This window comes from Alosa alosa, chromosome 16, assembly GCF_017589495.1.
Source record: "Alosa alosa isolate M-15738 ecotype Scorff River chromosome 16, AALO_Geno_1.1, whole genome shotgun sequence".
In the NCBI taxonomy this organism is placed as follows: domain Eukaryota; kingdom Metazoa; phylum Chordata; class Actinopteri; order Clupeiformes; family Clupeidae; genus Alosa; species Alosa alosa.
The window spans coordinates 18,207,482-18,228,256 of NC_063204.1; the positions used below are offsets into that span (position 1 = coordinate 18,207,482).

General features: G+C 40.0%; 1 protein-coding gene and 2 long non-coding RNA genes across 5 annotated transcripts; 1 reads left to right on the forward strand and 2 right to left on the reverse strand.

Annotated features, from left to right (window-relative positions):
* The first annotated feature begins 646 nt into the window (after window positions 1-646).
* Window positions 647-10,672, forward strand: LOC125309348 (highly reducing polyketide synthase PKS6-like). 2 transcript variants are annotated; one of them, XM_048266179.1, is made up of 6 exons: window positions 647-956; window positions 1,202-1,355; window positions 1,443-1,603; window positions 3,154-3,357; window positions 3,605-3,786; window positions 4,066-10,672. In XM_048266179.1, exons 1-6 carry the CDS (start codon window positions 911-913, stop codon window positions 9,607-9,609), a joined length of 6,291 nt encoding a protein of 2,096 aa, XP_048122136.1. In that variant the 5' UTR covers window positions 647-910; the 3' UTR covers window positions 9,610-10,672. The 2 variants fall into 2 exon arrangements, with proteins under 2 accessions (XP_048122136.1, XP_048122135.1); XM_048266178.1 differs by lacking the exon at window positions 647-956 and having other exon boundaries at window positions 963-1,355.
* LOC125309352 lies at window positions 1,227-3,226 on the reverse strand. 2 transcript variants are annotated; one of them, XR_007196120.1, is made up of 3 exons: window positions 3,141-3,226; window positions 1,439-2,485; window positions 1,227-1,315 (listed from the first exon to the last, which is right to left on the reverse strand). It is a non-coding gene; the product is annotated as an uncharacterized LOC125309352 (long non-coding RNA). The 2 variants fall into 2 exon arrangements; XR_007196119.1 differs by having other exon boundaries at window positions 1,439-2,673; window positions 3,141-3,210.
* Window positions 3,247-19,996, reverse strand: LOC125309353. Its single transcript, XR_007196121.1, has 3 exons — window positions 19,829-19,996; window positions 3,695-3,777; window positions 3,247-3,337 (listed from the first exon to the last, which is right to left on the reverse strand). It is a non-coding gene; the product is annotated as an uncharacterized LOC125309353 (long non-coding RNA).
* Between the last annotated feature and the right edge of the window lie 779 nt (window positions 19,997-20,775).

A 20,775-nucleotide genomic window follows, 5' to 3' on the forward strand; every position in this document is an offset into this window, starting at 1 on the left:
CGCTGTATTATTTCATGTATGAAGGTTATACTGTAGCAGATGTCTCTTTAAGAATTGCGGCCGGCCGCGGCCGTTACAGGAGAATACAGAACGGCCGTCGACGGCCGCTACGGGGTATAGAGGGTTAATAAAGTGCATTTTTGTGTATTTAGGAATACCCTACTCAGAAATGGTAGTAGCCTATTTACATGAATATTTTTATAAAAATTGTTATTTTTCCACTTGCCAGTTACATTTATTTAGACATAGTTTTAAAACCACTCCTTTTTCATGCTTCCTTGTGATTTCAGGGACAGCTAAATTAATGTGAGAGGAATTTGACTGAAATCAGTTTAAAATGTGATGGCTTAAAACAATGACTGCAGATATTACAACAAAATGCAGATATTACTGAGAAGTCTTGAGTAATTTCAATATAACAGTATTTCATGTGTTAAATGTTCAATTTGAATCTGAGGTTTACATTATTTTAAAAGATAGATAGATACTTGATTGATGGGAATGAACACAATGAACTTTTAAGGAAGCTTTTGAATTATGCTGTTACTCAATAATGGAATAAATCTAGATACTAACAAGTGTACCATGACCCAGACGTGCTGAGACATATATAGTCCACAAGGCTAAAGTTGTATTGTTTCCACAATGATAAATATGTATATACATATAATAGAGCAGATGTTTAATGTTTAATACAACTGGTCATTGTTACTGTATTCTGCGTCATGTTGTGTAATGTTATATAGGCTTGGCTGTTGATTGACCATTGTAAGAACCTACCTGCCCCCCTTACTTACAGCACAAGGAAGTTAACGCCTCCCCTGAGTCTTACAGTTTATAAAAACATACACAGCCTACCTGAAGAGACATTGTAGAGAAATAAAGAAATATAGCCGTTTCCTTTGGTGACATGGATGACATTGCTTTGATTGGGATTGGATGTAATTTTCCAGGGGGTGAGAACAATATTTAGCCATCTTATCTTTACTGAGATCGTTTTGATTAATTCATATGCCTGATGACTTATTGATTTGCTTATAAAACTGGCTTCGCCATCTTTTAGACAATCCACACTTTATTCTTCTCATTGTCAGACAAAAATATCTTTAACTGCACTGTCAGATGCCAATACAAGTACTAACCAAACAACCATTATATGTGTGTCACATATCATTTAAACTTGCCTGCCATCATTTTTCAGGTGAAGGGCTCGACAACTTCTGGAAGGTTCTAGTGGAAGGGAGGAATTGTGCAGTAGAGATTCCAGATGAGAGATTTGATTGTTCTCAGTGGTATGATCCAGATGAGAACAAACCTGGGAAGACACGGACCAAGAGGGCTGCTCTTATAAATGGGTATATTTCTACAATGGTGATTAAATTCGGAAAAATTATAGTCCTCATGTTGCATTGATTTAGTAACTTCTCAATCTCCTTACCCAGGTTTAATGAATTTGACAACAAGTTCTTTGGCATCACGGATGCTGAGGCTGACCAGATGGATCCTCAGCACAAGTTGCTGCTGCAGTGTTCCTTCAGAGCCCTGGAGAATGCTGGGATTCCCATGGAGAAAGCCAGTGGCACCAGAACAGGGGTTTATATAGGTAAAGTCAATGCACATTTCTGGAAATATCTTGTACAAGCATTGTGCAACACAATTTTTTTTGCTGCAATATTAATGTCATATTTTGCATAATGTATTGCATATTGCATGGAATCCTATGGTGTCAGTTAAACCAACTGCATCCAAATTCACACCAATTCTTCTCTGTATAATTGCTCATTAAGTACTTGTCATACAGATATCACACTTATACCATGTGAAACTGCGCAAACTAAGCTTTATAATGATATGAAGTGGCTAGTTGCTATGATAAACAGGAGATATTCGTGAGAAAATTAACTTTGAATATACATGAAATGTATTCCTATTTAAATTCTGCACACAGCTCTGCACCCCAGGGCCACCGCTGGGGGATGGGGTGGGGTTAGGATGATTCTAAAGGCCCAGCACTGACGGGGCCCCCAGAGAAACACACCTAAACCATTCATATTGCTCATAGCCTCTAACGGCAATAGTATTGTATTGCACATTTCCTAGTTGTGTTGCACTCATACACCAGTGAATATAATTTCACAATTCTCAATTATATTGCACAGTCCCTCTTTCTCCCCAGATATTGATATTGCACATTTCCCTATATTGATATTGCACATTTCCCTTTGATAATTGCACATTTACTTAAAACGGACCCCCTATACTCAAAAATAAAATAGCATTTTAAATTACATCACAAAGCCTGAATAAATTCTGCTGATTTGAATAAATTCAAATCAGCAGTAAAATCATATCTTCACTCAACACATGGTAAATCAACAGAATCAACAAAATAAACAGCAGACCTAACCGCATAAAAAGATATAAAGTAGTCCTCTGTATAATAAGCCGTTCCCAAGCAATCCGGTCTTGTAATTGCAGCAAATTTCTGAAATAGCACCCCAAAATAATGAACTTCCTTTCCATATCAAAGAATCAAAAGTTGGTCATAGCATGCACAGATCAACAGTGATTTTGGCTACATGACATCTTCAGGTATGCAAGCACAGCTTACATCAGGTCACACATGCAGAGGAGTACAAGGCACATTCTTCATCCAGTCGTTCAGTGACAAGACTTCAGTGAATAAAACAATTCATAATTAATAAAATATTTATATCTGTATCCCACCATCATGATTGTTATAGTTATTATTCCAATCCAGACAATCCCACCTACACAAATATGAATAGATATTTCTACTGGCATGCTTCCTGGAGACACAAATGCGTTTCCTTGACATAAAAGCTGACATAAAACATATGCAAGTATTATCACATCATACTTTCTCAGATATGGGTAGCCCAGACTGTCCTGAAAAAAAAAAAAACAACAACAAGAAACAGCATGTATAGATGGCCATTACAATGACCAAGATAAGATCTTAAAAGTGAAGGTAATAAAATGACATTGGAAATAGCCTAGGCCTCAACGGGAGTATAGTGTCTATATGAAGAAAATTGGATATGAAAGACTTTTAGTGTCAAACAGCAAGACATCATGGATGTGAAAGTAATTTGTGGCACCTGCATGAACAAACTCACTTTGTCATTTTAGGTCTCATGAACAGGGACTATGAGGTCCGTCTAAGTAGCAGCAGCAACACAATAACCCACTATTTCTCCACGGGTACGGCTATGAGTGTGGCAGCCAACAGAATCTCCTACACTTTCAATCTCACTGGGCCTTCATTTGCTCTGGACAGTGCCTGCTCCTCCTCCTTAGTAGCCCTTCACTCTGCCTGCCAAGGCATCAGACAGGGTAAAAGCACAGTTGCAACACAAAAGTTTCAGAACTAATTGATATTGTTCATAGCCTACATTTTAATGAGACATGGCATAGTATTTATATTCTTTCTACTTGGAAGTAACTATAAAATCTAATGTTATTATACTGTATTAAGAGTTAATAATTGCACTCATATTGGTGATATGAAAACAATAGGTTCCAAGGTTTCACCATAAACATGTCATCATATGAATGTCTCTGGATTTGTGTAATCATACAGGTGACTGTGATATGGCTCTGTGTGGAGGCGTCAGCTGCATTTTTGAGCCAAACATTTTTGTGGCTCTCAGCAAAGCCAAGATGATCTCACCTGATGGCACTAGCAAACCTTTCTCCAATAAAGCAGATGGATATGGCAGAGGGGAGGGCTGTGGCATTGTCCTTTTAAAACCTCTGAAAAGGGTAACACATGTTGACATTTTTATTATAAACATTGTAATTTTAACTCATGGTTAAAAAGTAGATGATAGTCAAATTTCATATTACTAAAATGGTTAATATTAACATTACTTTCACTTCAATATTTATAAGAAATATGGACTTATTTTATGTATATTTGTCTTAAAGTCAAGTAGTAATATGCTAAGAGGTGCAATATTAAATTCATTTAATAATATTAACATTACTATTTAATGTTATTTTCATTAACATTCACATCAATATTCGGACTACATTTTCCAGGCTTTAATGGACTGTGATCACATATGGGGCATTATCAGCAAAACTGCAGTAAACCAAGATGGCCGCACTGTCACTCCAATCACCAAGCCATCCATGGCTCAGCAGGAGGAGCTACTCAGCAGAATCTACTCTACAGAGAGAGACCTGACCAGTGTCCAGTACATAGAGGCTCATGGGACTGGAACACCAGTAGGTGACCCAATAGAGGCAGGCAGTATCTCAAAGGTCATTGCCAAAGCAAAACCATCGGGATCAGGGCAGATTTATATGGGCTCAGTTAAAGGAAACATAGGGCACACTGAATCAGCAGCAGGGGTGGCAGGACTGATTAAGGTTCTCCTAATGATGAAACATGAAACAATTGTGCCCTCAGTGTTCTACACAGAGGATGGATCTAGCATTGATGCTAAATCACTGAATGTAATCGTACCTATTCAGCCACAAAAATGGATAGCCCCAAGCACTGGAAGAGCTGCAGGGATAAACAACTTTGGTTTTGGGGGCACCAATGCCCATGTGATTATCAAACAGCACATACAACAAATTCATTTAGATAGAGAGGTTAAAACATTTCAGCACATGTTTGTGCTCTCAGCAGCATCAGAAAAATCTCTTACGAGCATGATTGCTGATATGACTGATCAGCTGAGCAAGGAGGCAACGTCTGACATACAAAGTCTTGCATACACGTCAGCATGTAAGAGAAGTCATGAAAAACACAAATACAGAAGAGTTTTTAGAACTTCATCTTTGACAGATTTGGGAGTACAGCTCAACTCTAGTCTTGACAAAAAGATCATTCCCTCCAAACCAGATCCTAGATTAGTGTTTGTTTTTTGTGGGAACGGTGTGACATACAGAGGCATGTGCAGGCAGCTGCTCAAAGAACAGCCTGTGTTCAGGAAAAAGATCAAGGAAATTGAGACAGTCTTACAACGCTACAAAAGCCTGAGTTTGATAGATGCACTTGAGAATGACATTGTTGAGGAACTTGATTTCTCAAAACCTGATACAGTTCAGCCTCTCCTTTTTGCTGTTCAGGTTGCAATTGCTTCTCTCCTAAAGCACTGGGGTGTTAAACCAGATGCTGTTCTTGGGCATTCTGTAGGAGAGATTGCTGCTGCTCATTGTTCTGGACTGTTGTCACTTGAGGATGCTGTCAAGGTCATCCATTACCGAAGTGCACTGCAGACCAAGGTAACTGGTGGGAAGATGCTGGTTGTCAGTAACATGTCTGTAACAGATGTCCTTCAATACCTGCCTTCATTCTCAGGAAAGATTTATTGTGCAGCGCATAATAGTCCTATATCTTGCACTCTATCAGGTGATGCAGAATCCATTTTGGCCCTACATCGAATGTTAAGCAACGCAGCAAACGGCAAGACTCTGTTTCTTCATGTCTTGGATGTCCCTGCTGCATACCACAGCCACATGATGGACCCAATTCTCTCAGAGGTAGAGAGCAGCATAGGCTTTTTGGAGAAAAATAAAATGGATGCAGAATTGTACTCAACTGTATCAGGCAAAATAGCTAGCGATCATGATTTCTGTACTGGCTCATACTGGTCTATGAATATCCGTGAACCTGTTGAATTTGAGAAGGCACTGATATTAGCAGCTAGTAACAATAAGAATGCAGTGTTTGTAGAGATCGGTCCCAGGCGATCTTTGTACAGAAACATCATTGAGACACTTGGGAATGACTCTACTGTCCTGTCTTCAGCACAGCCTGAAAAAGATCATGAGACACTGCTTGCCACTTTCAGTAAGCTGTTTGAGTTAGGGTTCAGTGCTAACTGGGATCAATTCTATTCCGGCATGCAGATCATTCCAACTTCCCTTCCGAGGTATCAGTTTGACTGTGTTAAGAAACACATCACCCTTTCACATGCACCAGAGAGTACAGCAGGCGGCCATCCTGTCTTTAAACAGACACGGATAGGAGCCCATGAGTTTGTTTGTGATTTGTCATCCCAAGAACTCTCATATTTGTCAGAACACAAAAACAATGGAGTCTCCATCATCCCAGGGGCTTTATATATTGAGATTGGCCTGGCTGCTTACATGGCGAATGCCAAACCAAAGGCTCCACTCAACACACTGCAACTGAGTATCAACTTCTTGAGTCCATTTCTGCTGACTAAGCGTCAACCTGAGCTGAAGGTGACACTTGAACCACTTGAGCATGAGACTCTTTTTAAGATTCATTCCAGCAGCACAGTCTTTGCATCAGGGAGCATAGAATGTAAAAGAGAGCAAATGGTGGATGAAAGGAGCATCTTGTTAGATTGCATATCTAACAGATGCACATCTGTTATCACATCTGATGAGTTGTATAGGAAACTAGACATGGGAGGGTTCCAATATGGTGGTGTCTTCAAGAACAAGGGAGACATTCTTTGGGGAGAGGAATTCAGGGAGGCATATTCTCTTGTGACTCTTCCAGAGGAGTTGCTATGTCAAGTACATGATTTTTGCATTCATCCAGTTATCCTGGATTACCTAATGCAAATGACACTCATTACAGGTTGCCAAGGGAATGTAGTCAGACCAAGCTTTCCTTCAGCTGTTGGTAGTTTCATTGTGCTGGAACCCCTCCAGAAGGAAATGGTGATATATCTAAAAGCCACTGATCTGGCAAATGATCACTTTGTAGTGTGTGGCTGTCTCACAGACAGGGAAGGGAGAGTTATTGTTGAGGTGAGACATTTAGTGGTCAAGTATGTTGGGAGTTTGTCTCGTGTTCTAGAGGAGAATTTCTTTCACAATGATCTCAGCATCATTTCAGAGGATGTACAGTCAACAATGCCTCAAGGCAATGCATTGGTCTTTTCTGACCATAATGCCATTTCCTTGGCCATGAAACCATATCTAAGTAATGGCTCAAAATATATTTCCTTAAAATATGCAAATACAGTGTTGAAACAAGGACCAGCTGCATTGTTTGCTAAGTTAAACATCCCAGATGTATGGAAAAATATCACAGATATTTTGTTCATGTGGGGTAATCAAGACCTCTCCACTCAGACAGTCGATGACATCTTGACAAACATGGCAAATTGTTGTGAACTATTGCGTCAAATACTTTTAGAACTGAGGAAGATGAATTACTCAAACTCTGTTAGAGTAGTAACCCATCGATCTTCAGAGATCACAGTGGACCATATCAGTCCAGGGTTTGTCCTTTCAGGTATGACAAGAGCATGTGCAGCTGAAATATCTGAATTTACTTTTCAGCTGATTGACATCAGCTCTGTCTCAGCTGAGGACATTAGAGCCCTTAATCAGGTCATGACCACCTACCCCTGCAGCGAATACCCAGAGTTGGTAGTAAAAGATGGTCAGATTCTCCAACCACAAATTGTAAACACCAGAATACCCGTCACGGTGAGCCAAGAGAAGAAGGTTTGCTTTTCACAAGCAAAGGCTTTCACTTTACAGACAGCAGACCCTTTCAAAATAACCAGTATATCTGCCATTCCCTCTGATGTGGAAGTTGGACAAATACCAGAGAAAAATGTTGAGGTTCAGCTCAGTAAAATTTGTGTCCATTCCTCAGATTACTATCCAGTCAGTGTCGCTGACCACAAATTTGGTCAAACAATGTACTGGAACAAACACACAAATCAGAATCACAAGCTCCTGGCACTTGACTTCAGTGGCATTGTGACAGCTGTGGGGAAAGGTGTGAGGAAACTAAAAGTTGGAGACCACATTGCTGCATGTTACCCTGTAATGGCCTCCTCAAAAATTGTAGTACCAGAAGATGTTTGCTACAGAACAAAGAAACTTCCATTTTTGAGTGACCTCCCATGTGTTTCATACTATGTAGTAATCTGGAGGATACTCCACTTAACTTTACCCAAACTGAAATGGGATGGCAAGTTGGGCATCCTCTCCTCTGTCCCTGACTCAGGCTTGGTGAAAGCCCTCACTCTGATTGCAAATAAGTCTGGATGGAATGCCTTTGTTGCAACTGAGCTGAGTGGGCCACTGCAAGATCTGAACAAATTTGATGCACTTGTCTTACTACCTCCATTTGACAAATCTCTATTTGTCAAAGCTTGCACCATCTCTGGTGTCAAAAATATTGTTGTTTGTGACAGTAAGTTTTCAACTATTGGCTCTCAAAACATTTTTAGAGAAGACAATGATGTTGCTTGCATTCAGACCATTGAGGTCTCCAGCATTTTGGCAAAAGGCTCAATCCGAGCAAACCAGCCACGGATTTACAAATGGCTGAAGGCATTGCACCTAGATAAAAAGTTGTTAGCTCTCACAACTATTACATTTCAGAGGAGCATAAGTGAAAGCATTGACATATTGCCCTTTGATGAACCAGAGTCTTACTTCAGTGTCAGAACTATGCCCATGGTGATGCTACATGAAAGCAAAGGTAAGCATGCCGTCTCTGACATTTCACTGCTTCCAAGAGAACACAGGCTCTTCAACAAGAACTGTGTGTACATTGTGACTGGAGGACTCACAGGACTTGGGTTTGAGACTGTGAGGTTCATTGCTGAGAGAGGTGGAGGGTACATTGTTATTCTCTCCAGGAGGAGCCCCAGCTCTGAGACGCAACTAGAGATTGATGCCGTGAAGCAGCAGTGTGGGGTGGTGATTGTTAGTTTGCAATGTGACATTGCCATCCCTGAACAAGTGAAAAGGGCCATCCATACCATTGAGGAAAGTCTCACCTCTTGCTCCATAAAGGGAATATTTCACAGTGCAGTTGTACTTCATGATGCGCTTTTAGGGAACCTTGACAAATCCCTCTTTGAGAAAGTCCTGAAGCCTAAAGTGAATGGAGCGCTGAATCTCCATCATGCCACAAAGCACTGTAAGCTTGACTATTTTGTGTGCTTCTCATCAATTGCCTCCTTTTTAGGCAATGCAGCCCAGACAAACTATGCAGCTGCTAACTCATTTCTTGATACCTTCTGTCATTATAGAAGGCGTCTCGGACTTGCGGCGCAGTCCATCAACTGGGGGGCCTTAAACCTTGGCCTTCTGTTGAACAAAGACCATCTGCAAAAATTTCTAGAGACCAAAGGATTGATGGTGATGCATGGTCCAGAAATCCTTCAGAGCCTAGAGCAGTGTCTTATGTTGAACAAAGCTCAGCAAGTCGTTTGCAAGTTCAACTTAAAAGCTATGCATCACCATGGGTTTTCACAAAATACCTCTCTCTCTAAACGGTTGGGCACTTTGGTTTTAGGTGAACTGACTGATGAAGAAATGTCTGATGTGCCGGCTGAACACAAAGAATCGTCCTCTTCCCCAAATGAGTTTGTCAGGAGGGTACTCAGTGAGACCTTGGGTGTTGAGTATGATGAGCTGAATGATGAAACATTCCTCTCAGCTCTGGGTGTTGACTCCATGTTGGGCATGACCCTGCAGAATATTATCTTCCAGGAGAGAGGTATAAACATCCCTCTTGTCAAATTACTGGATCCTAACTTAAATATTTCAAACTTGGCACTAATACTAATGGAACATTTACAAGATGATATAGAAGACAGGAATGATGATACACCATTATAGACTCCAGGTGTGTAAGTCCAGGCAATGGTGATGATGATTTTAAAGACTATCAGAGCTATCTGCTGTGAAGCGTTAAATTTAAGATATAACTTCATCTAAAAAGCTTTTGTAAATTTACAAGAATTTTTATTCATAAGAAAAGTGTATAAATTAATTTGTGAATATGAATGATTTACTTGCACATAGCATGGTCATTATTCATATTGTGATCATAATATACCTTAATTTTATATAATTTGTGTTTTGAATGTAAATCTCAGTGCTTTAAATTACATTTAATTCACTTTTGAAGACTACATTTTACTGTATGTAAAATATTGTTGTATTGTCCATTTTCCTGTGATAACATGTGATAAAACTTTGCACTGTTGCGCCATATTACTGTTAGATATAATGTATAATCACAAGTATTGACTGATAAACAAATCTGAAAGAAACAGGAATTACAGTTTACATTATAGTTTCTTTGGACTGCTTAGGTTCTGTCCTTGAAACTACAGGTTATTTGTGCAAAACTACACACTAACTATAAAGCCTTACACTAAACCAGCAAAACATTATACTGTACATCTCTTGGAAAAGCAAACAACTCTACTAATATTCCCCAAACCCTTTTTTAAAACAGTGTTTTTTGTGTTATTACAGTGAACACAAGCCATTTGAATGAGCACATGAAGCACCAATTACACACTGATAAATGAAAAAATGCTGGTACAACATTTTATTTTTTTTTTACAAGCATACACATTATATCCAAGTATTAGCACATTGATACTTTATTGAGTTCCGGTAACAATTACTTTTAAAGACAACAAAGAAGCTACAATTTGTGGAACTTTTATTAGAGATATTGTAGGTGTTAATGGGTTTGATCAATTATTATCAAGGTATATCTTGGTGTTGTCACCGATTGTGATGTTACATATAACCTCTAAGAAAGATGAATGAAGGTACTTTATTGAATGTTGTGTTGTGTACTAAGTGAAATGAGAAATAAAGTGAGTCAAATACAAAGTTGTTGTTGTACCCTGCAGAATGAGTACTGATGACCGAGCGGTCGCCCTGGCTTCTTTAAGGCTTCGGTTACAGACAGCAGAGCCGTTTCGGTAGAGTGGCCGCTTTTGAACCCAGACTGATTTGAATCCAGAAGGTTGTTCTGTGAAAGGACCTGTTTGGAGACTGCTCGTTCAATTCCTTTGGATAGGAAAGGCAGGAGTGAGACAGGGCGGTAGTTCTCGACTTGAGCAGGGTTGAGAGAAGTTTTCTTAAGTAACGGTGTTACCCGGGCCATTTTGAACGCTGTTGGAAATGTGCCGGAGGTTAGCGAGGCATTGATCACATGTATGATAGCTGGAGCGATGGTCGGGCTGATGGACTAAATAGGCTCGTAGGTATAGGGTCCAGCGAGCATGTGGTAGGACGGCTGCATGTCAGGAGTCTAGATACTGCACTCTCGGAGAGAGCCGTGAATGCTGAAAAAGATGTTGCAGCAGCCCCTAGATGTTGTAGGAGTGTGGTATCTGAGTCTGATGCGTTGTGTGGGCATGTAGAGAATTGACTGCTGATTGCCGCCACTTTGTTTGTAAAAAATGAGGCAAGGGTATCCGCAGTATAAGGCTGAGAGACGCGGGCTGGGAGGGGGGCCGTTGGCTTCCATCTCCTCAAGCAAGCGAGCCAGGAAGAGGCCCTAGCCTCTCGCAGTGCGAGCAGAATTGTGGGACCGCCAACTCTGGCATGAGATATACCTGGGCATGAGATATACCCAGACAGCTTATGCAAATGGAATGTGGGTCCAGGGTGGGGATGAACTGCCCACACCCCTGGATACACCTCTTCATTTGGGCTCCCTCGGACATACTTGCTTTTTAATGATTTTATATATTATTTTCAGAAAAAATTATTCTTCTGTCTTCCGTCAGTTGTTTCAGATCCTATTCTTCTGTCCTCAGACCAGTGGCAATAGACGTCGCTGAAGAATGAAAAAGGGCTTTCAGACAAAACCTCCGGAGTATACGCGGAGGTTTGTCAAACGGAGGTCCGATCGTTCGGGTGATTCAGATATGATGCTAACCTGTGGACCTTATACTGACCTATGTGTGAACGACAGACACACATTACAGAATCTCCGTGTGGTTGTCAAGTGAGGGGTGGGGGCTTGCAGAGTTTGCAAGAGGCATGTTATGACTAATGAATATACGCAGCCGCTGTCACAGCTGTTGTTTTTGTTTGCAAAATCTATGCATTATCTAGGCTAAAGAAAAAAAAATCTATTGTGCGTAGGCTAATACTTGAAGTAGTCACGTAAGTGTGCATAGGCCTACTTGAAGCTGACCTACATCATTTGTATGTGTGCATTTATCGGTTTTCAACGTTATGTAGCAGAATTACTTGGCTATGGAACCCAAATATGTGTAACAAGGTGGACCTTAAAGGAACACGCCACCCAAAATCAGTAGAAATATATGTTCTTACCTTAACTTTAACGAGTTGAGTCGTACCTCTCCCGCGTCGGTATGTGCACTCAAACGCGGCTCTGGCGTCTTGACCCTAATGTGTTAGCATGTTGCTATGCTAGCGGGCTCTGCCGTGGCCGTAGAGAGAGTAAGATGGCATTAATCAAACACATCCACGTTTTCCCTACTTAAATAGTTGCACAAGTAGTTGATTAAAAATGTTAGGGCACACAACATGAAACGTGACTATTTTCCAAGCGAATAAACAGGAGAACTACAATGTCTGGCGCAATAGCACTTGGGAGTACTTCGACCTAGGTAGTAATATTAATTAACACCTAATTGTAGATCCTATCCACCACAGAGTTTAGAATCCATGCTTGATCGACCCCTCAGCCTCCCCCTCCCCTCTGAGCGAGAGAGAGGCACACACACTAGAGATGCGCTGATGGGCTATTATTTCAACCATAACTGCATAGCAAAACGTAATCCATCCATCAGCAAAGTTTTTTGACCAATTTTCAAAACCGCACCCACCCGCCATCTGCTGTGTTTATAATGTATATGGGATGCTTTTAATGTAGCCTATATGGGATGCAGCGATGCTGATGTGAGGCTAGAAAGCTCTTGCCTGTTCTTTCTAGAAAGACTGATCCAATGCAGCAAATATATTAAAAGGCTAAAGTCCTACATTGGCTATGTTGTAGCCTATATCCCCAGAATATCAGCAGCAAACTCAGTCTCTGTCTCGCAAAACAGTCTCCAAATAAAACGCACAGACCTGTTGCCTAGCCTATTCTGTGTGCCAATATAGCCTATCGTCCAAAATGCTTGACTGCATTCTCCACATTTTTAGCTAAATTTTCATGTACCACATCAGCATTTTTGTTCCGTGAATCTTTTGTAAATTGCTTTACAATAGCGTCGGACCCTTGTCAGCAGCCTTCGGCTCGACTCTTGCCACTATTCACTCCTTCGTCTTCAACATTCCCTGTAGAATTCTCAATATTTTTGGCCTCAATGTGTCCAGTTACATAGTCTGTTCTTAGTCTTGGATTTTGTGAAATAAATGTCTAAATATCACCTGTTTGCTGCAGCTCCGGTCTGCACGTCCTTTTAAAACAGCATCTTTTTCTCTCTCGAGCATTTAATCTGCTGCCGGCTTGTCTCTCCACGTCGTCCAAAATGCTTGATTGCATTGCATTCTCCAATTTTTAGCTAAATTTTCATGTACCACAACTTGTCAGCAGCCTTCGGCTTGCCTCTTGCCACTATTCACTCCTTCTTCCGATGTAATTTCTGAGTCATCTACAAGATGTTTACACACACACACACACCTCAGTAAATAGAACCAACTTGACGTTGACTTCAACCTGTGCTATATCCTAGATGAGACTGCCTGGGTTATTTTGTTTCGATATCAAACACATAGTAATTGTAGCCTTCAGGGAATAGTAATTGTAGCCTTCAGTGAATAGGCATTTAAAAGAGAGACAGAGAGTGATATGACTCGTATGACTTCTACAAGCTCAATAGCATCCACAGCGGAAAAAAGAAGGTAAGAAAAAAAGTCGGAAAACTTAGAAGGCAAGCAAGTTTGGCGGTTATAATGTGAACATGCACGTTGCACTGTTGTGCGGTGGACTTTCGGAATGAATGGAGTCGGCGTTTCTTTAATATCGAGGTGCTAGTTTGTCCGATCATCATGAATTGCGCTGTCTGTCTGAAAAAGAGGCGCTCTCTTCCCATGCAGTCAAAATGAATGGGAGTCTTCAGAACAGGCTTGTCAGTGTCACCCTGACATGCCAGTGCGTAAAGTAATGTGAATGGCTTGTTATTTTATCAAGGATTTCTTTCTTTTTGCAAAAAATAAAGTACAATAGGCATTAATTAGTAGGCCAGCAGCATGTTGAAATTATGTGCCAAATTGCGTTTTTTTATTACAATGATAAAATTGTAAAAGGACGTGACCGAAGCTGAGGCAATAGGCCTAGGCCCGGCGGTAATTGTAAAGCAATTTACAAAAGATTCACTGAACAAAAACGCTGATGTGGTACATGAAACTTTAGCTAAAAATGTGGAGAATGCAATGCAATCAAGCATTTTGGACGATAGGCTATATTGGCACACAGAATAGGCTAGGCAACAGGCCGATGTGCGTTTTATTTGGAGACTGTTTTGCGAGACAGAGACTGAGTTTGCTGCTGATATTCTGGGGATATAGGCTACAACATAGCCAATGTAGGACTTTAGCCTTTTAATATATTTGCTGCATTGGATCAGTCTTTCTAGAAAGAACAGGCAAGAGCTTTCTAGCCTCACGTCAGCAGCGCCGCATCCCATATAGGCTACATTAAAAACATCCCATATACATTATAAACACAGCAGATGGCGGGTGGGTGCGGTTTTGAAAATTGGTCAAAAATTGGTCTCTAGTGTGTGTGCCTCTCTCGCTCAGAGGGGAGGGGGAGGCTGAGGGGTCGATCAAGCATGGATTCTAAACTCTGTGGTGGATAGGATCTACAATTAAGTGTTAATTAATATTAGGCCTACTACCTAGGTCGAAGTAACCTACTCCCAAGTGCTATTGTGCCAGACATTGTAGTTCTCCTGTTTATTCGCTTGGAAAATCGTCACGTTTCATGTTGTGTGCCCTAACATTTTTAATCAACTACTTGTGCAACTGTATTTAAGTAGGGAAAACGTGGATGTGTTTGATTAATGCCATCTTACTCTCTCTACGGCCACGGCAGAGCCCGCTAGCATAGCAACATGCTAACACATTCGCGCCGCGCGCCAGAGCGTTTGAGTGCACATACCTACGTGGGAGATATGACTCAACTCGTGAAAGGTAAGATTTTTACTACAAAATCCTGTTCGATTTTTGAGACATAAGTGTTCATTGAATCGATTGTAAAATCGATTTCTCATGTCTAAAGACGTTTCCATTTTCAACGCCAAATATAGGCTAATCCACAAACAACTAACAGGCATTAGGACGAACGTAAAGAGGGCGCTTGTAGATGCAAGCCAGCAATATTTCTGATGATTTATTGGCGTGAAGTTTCGCGCACAATGACAAACAGGAGTGCAACATTCTCGAAAAGCAATAAGCCGAGTGGACTGCCATTACATCAGTGACAAACATTACTGCAGTCTTCAACGTATCTGTGTCTACGATTAGAAATGTCAAACAAATTTCACCTACATAGAACTCGATTGCACAGTTTGTTTGCATAGCCTACCACTTTGTTCTTCTCCATAGTTTGATATACCAAAAATCCGAAGTAATTCCACATCGAACTCCTCAAGTTATTAGGGCCCATCACTCGTCTCATGTCGCACAGGTTGATCGCGTCGTCCTCCATTTTTTGGCAAAACACGAGCAGCACAGCAGCTGATTGAAACAGCTGTTTCCGGTGCGTAAAATTGGTGGGAATTTTCTTTTTAGCTTTCGCAATGCTTACTGCACTTCGGAATTCTTTATATTCTTATCTTTGTGACATCCATCCTTTTTATTTGTTTAATTCGTTTAAAATTAATAGTGTACATATTTGGTTAAAATCGATTCCCTATTTTAGTTTTCGAAACTTGTGTTGCTTGGTCCAATCGATTTTCGCACATAAAGTGACAGCCCTAGTTGCAGGTGACCCAAATAAATGGATAGGAACAGAGATCTTTGGTCAATAATTGTTGCTTTTTATTTCTCTAACTGCTCCAGGAGGGGGAAAGGAGACTTGGTCAGGGGGAATGTCAGAACAGAAACAAACAATAATAACTCAATAAACTTGGGGATAACAAAGACAATGACACAGGGAAAATACTGGGTACAGCTGTGACTGTCTTTTAAGCACTAGTTAGCAAAATACCATACACAGTCCCTCGACTAGGAGGGAACAAAACTGTGCTCACACGCACCCACAAGTGCCACTACACTGCAATCATCAGGAGTGAGTAATCAATCACACTAAAGAACACTCATGAAATGGTTTGAAACCCACACTGGCCACTAGGGCATATACTAAGAGGGAGCCTACTGCTATACAGGCATTGTCTATCTAGCAGAATGTTACAATAGGTCACAGCTAGGAGGGGCAAAGAGACAAGAGGAAACAAATAAAAATAATAAAACTCAAACCAGTAAAAGGGAGAAAAATCAGGAGGGGAACATTAACTGAGGCAGCCCTCGAGCGGGTGGTTAAGAGGGCTGCTCAAAAACCGACAGGGTAGGAGAGGGGAAAAGCAGAAAACAAACAAACTGGGGATGAACAACCAACTAACTCAACCTGACCATAAACCAACCTACCAAAACCAACCTTGGCATTGCAAGGAACAATAATGGGCTAAGGACAGAGCAGGTCACTACTATGGGCATACCAAAAAAAAAAAACTAAATTTAATCAGGGGAAAACAGTGGTCAGACTGTCACGCTGTGATCTATAGCAAACAAGCCAGCTGTGATCTATAGCAAACAAGAGAACAAGATTTTACTAATAACATACATCATCTTCAATTATCACATACATGCCACATAAGTCATAATTTTACAGTTATCAATACAAAGAACTTTTAATCAGTACAAAATGTATGCACTTGAATCTTACAATAAAAACTAGAAAATGTAATTGAGGAAATTACCAGTGCATGAAAATATAAATATACTGTATATTAACATAAAATGCAAAACAAACTTTTATTTGGAAACAGTTGGCAGGAGTCATAGTTGATAACAACTGACAGTTGGAATGTCTAAACAGTTAAATAGTTGAGTAGTTTAAATAGTTAAATTATTTAATAGTGAATTATTGTAGTGAGGACATTTATTTTGAAACAGTTGTGGGCAGAGGAAATAGGAACAGAATCTGTAGTCTTAAGAGCCAGATTGTATGCTTAAAGCCTGAGAGAGTATATAGTTTAAAAGTTGAATTTAGATAGTGTAATTGATGTTGATAGAAAGTTGAATGGATGTTGATAGGCAGATTGTTTAATGGATGTTGGTGGATAGTTTAATGGGTGGATGAGTGAATGGTTTGAAGAGGATGAATGGATAGAAAGTTGGATGGAATGTGCCTTATATCCTTGTAGAATGGAGAGACACAGAGAGAGTTGGCCTAGTTAAGCAGAAAGCAGTTGATACAGGTGCAATCAGTTTAACTGGCCCTTTGATGGGTCCTAGTAGTGAGCAGCTGGAAGTTGATACAGGTGCAAATCAAGTTAATTAGCCCATTTGTATGTCATCAGCCCATGTTAAGTCTATGGGGAAAAATAAGCTTGTTTTTTTATCTCAAAGTATAAAGTTTACAAAAGTGAAAAATACATTCCCCACGTGGCCTTTTCAAGACCTATGTTACAAAGTTTGAACGAAGTTTCTACGGTAAATGGTTGATGAAGACGAAGAACTTCGGATAACAGAACAGTGCATTTTCATGCACTGTAATAACATACAAATACATATATTTTTAAACCCATGTAGCAACCCCAATCATTATTGCATGGTTAACTGGCAAGTACAGTAAGCCATTGCTGCCTACCGTACCTCAGCTGTTTTTTTTTTACTCGGTAATGAACTGCAAGAACTGACAGTGTGAAAGGCCTGATTTATCTTTTTCCAAGTTTACACTGAATAAGGATAGGTAAATAGGCCTATTATTTAGACAGAAGTAGCTATTGCACTGGTAAATAGATCACATAAATTCCCATTGAGAGACTATAGCCTACTGATAAGCTAGCTAGCAGGCAAACTAATTTAGCTAACGTTATATTATCACCATTGTTCTTTTTTCTACCTGTAGGCTATACGTTAACCCTTTGTTCACGGCCTGCTTAAACACAGAGCATAGGCATAGGCTATTATTATCAATCACTAATAAGGTCAAGATTTCACTCAAGCGTCTGATGTAACTTAAATAAATGCAAATAGTTGGCCTAGGCTAAACACAACCGTGCTTGACACTAATTATTATCGTTTCCATGCAGTCAAAAACTCCCAAATTGTCCTGCTTGCCTATGTGAAATGCATATGACCACAGAAGTTCGTTTTAAAAATCATTAGCCTATATACAGGCTGGAGCCAAATTAAAACATATCTTTGTAAATTAGGCTACGTTTAATTAAAAAGTGTTTCTTGCGTGCGTTCATTCTCTCATTCCCTCTCCAAAATGTTCCTGTTCTAGGCTGGCCAAGTGCATGAACCCAGCATCGGTGCGCGCGTCACATGAAACACAATTGAGACAATAGATTGACCATATTGTACAACTGCAAAGCCTTATCATAGGCATGTTATATTCATGACATGAAAAGTGGAACTTATACAACGAAAATGAGAAATTGCGCAGTCGGCTAAACGTTTTAAACTTGCGCAAAACTGATGAACCCAGCATCGGTGCGTCGCATAAATTAAAACACAAATTGAAGCCGCACAGCTTGACCATTGGACAATCCTACCACAAAACCTTTCCATAGGCATGCAACGTTTATGACATAAAAAGTGGAATATGAACGCATTTCATCACACCTGACAAATAAACAGGGCTGTGGCCGCGATTTTACTGATTTATTGAGCTCTCAGCGCAGTGCTGACTTGCGCGTCTTTGATGAGCGTATACGAAGGAAAGCCCTCTAATCGGACGGGCAAGACTGACAAGGAGGCCAGCCCGTGGCTACGCGTAGCCTATGTCAAACAGGTGCTTTCTCTTCGACCTCCACAAATTAAGCTACAGTTAATTCCGTAGTCGTTTGAATAAGTTTGCGATTGACAACGCGACTGACAACGTTGTGATAAATAGGCATTCTAACTTTTGCAAAGTCAACTTGAATGCATCAATTTTGAACAAAGTTGTATAGGCTACACCGCGCCAGTTGTAGTCTGCATGAAGTTCTTGCACAAGCCACCGTTTTGATTTCCGTAGGGGAGATGCGGGCTGAACCCGCTTGAGGGAGAGAGGTGCAGGGAGAGAATGGGTGCCCTACACTACGCACATCTCTATGAAATAATGTAGCAAAACAATCATGGAAACAATGTCAATAGGCTAGACAGATAGCCTATTGTGAGTAGGCCTAATGCAGGAATGGACGTTACAGTTATTCAGTAACTATATCGAATTACTGAAATTTAAATTGTAATGTGTTACCTTTAGACTACTTCGTTTCCCAATAAAGTAACGAAATTACAGTAACACGTTACCCCCAACACTGGCCTATTGAACTTTGGTGGATGATGGACAGATGTCAGTGCCCTAGCCTAATTTACCCTCGGAAATAATTCTACATTGTCTTTATACAATATATTTAACTGGTCTAGACATGGTGTGGTCTATTGGGTTTCACCTAATTTCAACATACAGCTTTACAGAATAAATATTGTTAACATGTTAGGATCAGCGCCATAGGATTCCCACGGTAGCCAGCGTCTGTGACGACACCTGAGCTTACCAAAATGGCGCATAGAACGTAGTCTACTTCAACATATCCAACGTATTCTCCTGCCAGTAATCTATCTTGCTCTGTTCTAGAATCTTTGCTACCAACGATCATATATTTAAAATAATGTAATTCAAAATATTCATTAACAACTTCTCTATTACTCAAAAACATACTTAAAGACAATATTATTACAATAGCAGCACTTAAAAGAACAATAAAGTAAAAGCATCTCCGATTGGTTTTTAATTAGTTAGCTCAGTTTTCTAGCATGCTAATCATCCTATTGACTTGAATGCACTATCAGCTAACTGTGCTAATCACTCTAGCGAAGTATTTTAACTCACCGGAGTTCGAGGTTCAAACAACACAGGTCTTCAACAATCCGTAGAAAAATAGATATAAGGAAAGGTAAAATGATTCAATATGAGAGATAGATTTAGAAAAAGTTAGATTAGAGTTAGATAAAGAATATTATTTTTCTTAAGAGGATTATCAGTAACGTCTAATCAATATCATTCAAGTGGAGTCTGGAGAGTGAAAAAACAAACCCGTCACCTAGGAGATGACTATACCACAATAAAAGTATTTTAGAATACCTGCACTTTCAAGCAGACCAAAAAAGAAATACATATAATCATGTAAACTCAGCTTCTTGCTATTTATTCATATTTATATATTAAAATATTTATTGAACTCAAACTGTTCTAAAACTTGGTTATGGTCTTAGTAACCAAACTTTAAGGTGGGTTACACCTGGTAACGAGTTGTACGGAAGTTGACTGTGTGCTTGTTTTCATTGATAATAATACCGTATAATTTCAGTAATCTCCCAATAATCCCATGTTCAAATAAGTATCTGAGTCGTGATCAGTTTGATGGGAATAGCATGTGACTTTCTAGGGGTGTAACGGTACACAGAAGTCACGGTTCGGTTCATACCTCGGTTCGGACATCACGGTTCAGTACGAGTTTGGTACAATGGAGGGAAAAGCAAAACAAAAATGCAGAAAGCATTTTTTTTTGTACATTTCTCAGGCTGTACCACCTAGTGTCATACAGTCTCTTCCCTGAGCTATCTGCAACAGCCTGAAGTGTGTAAGATGTAGGCTAAACAGTACAATAAGTACCCAGACTCCATCTGTAACTTGTAAACAAAATAAAACAATCAGCTATAAAACTGAAAATAGGCCTACAGCATCTCTTATTTCTGAAATTACATAGAAAAATTATTTTTAAAAATCCACTTAAGCAAGACCTTCGCATCTGTGTTAAGTTGTATATGGAAGGGTCT

Excerpts from the sequence above, each read along its gene's own strand:
- LOC125309348 (XM_048266178.1), top strand. The coding sequence starts at position 1,123 with ATGCCAATACAAGTACTAACCAAACAACCATTATATGTGTGTCACATA. Across the intron at positions 1,356-1,442 it reads AGGGCTGCTCTTATAAATGG|GTTTAATGAATTTGACAACA; the intron begins GTATATTTCTAC and ends CTCCTTACCCAG. Across the intron at positions 1,604-3,153 it reads CAGAACAGGGGTTTATATAG|GTCTCATGAACAGGGACTAT; the intron begins GTAAAGTCAATG and ends TTGTCATTTTAG.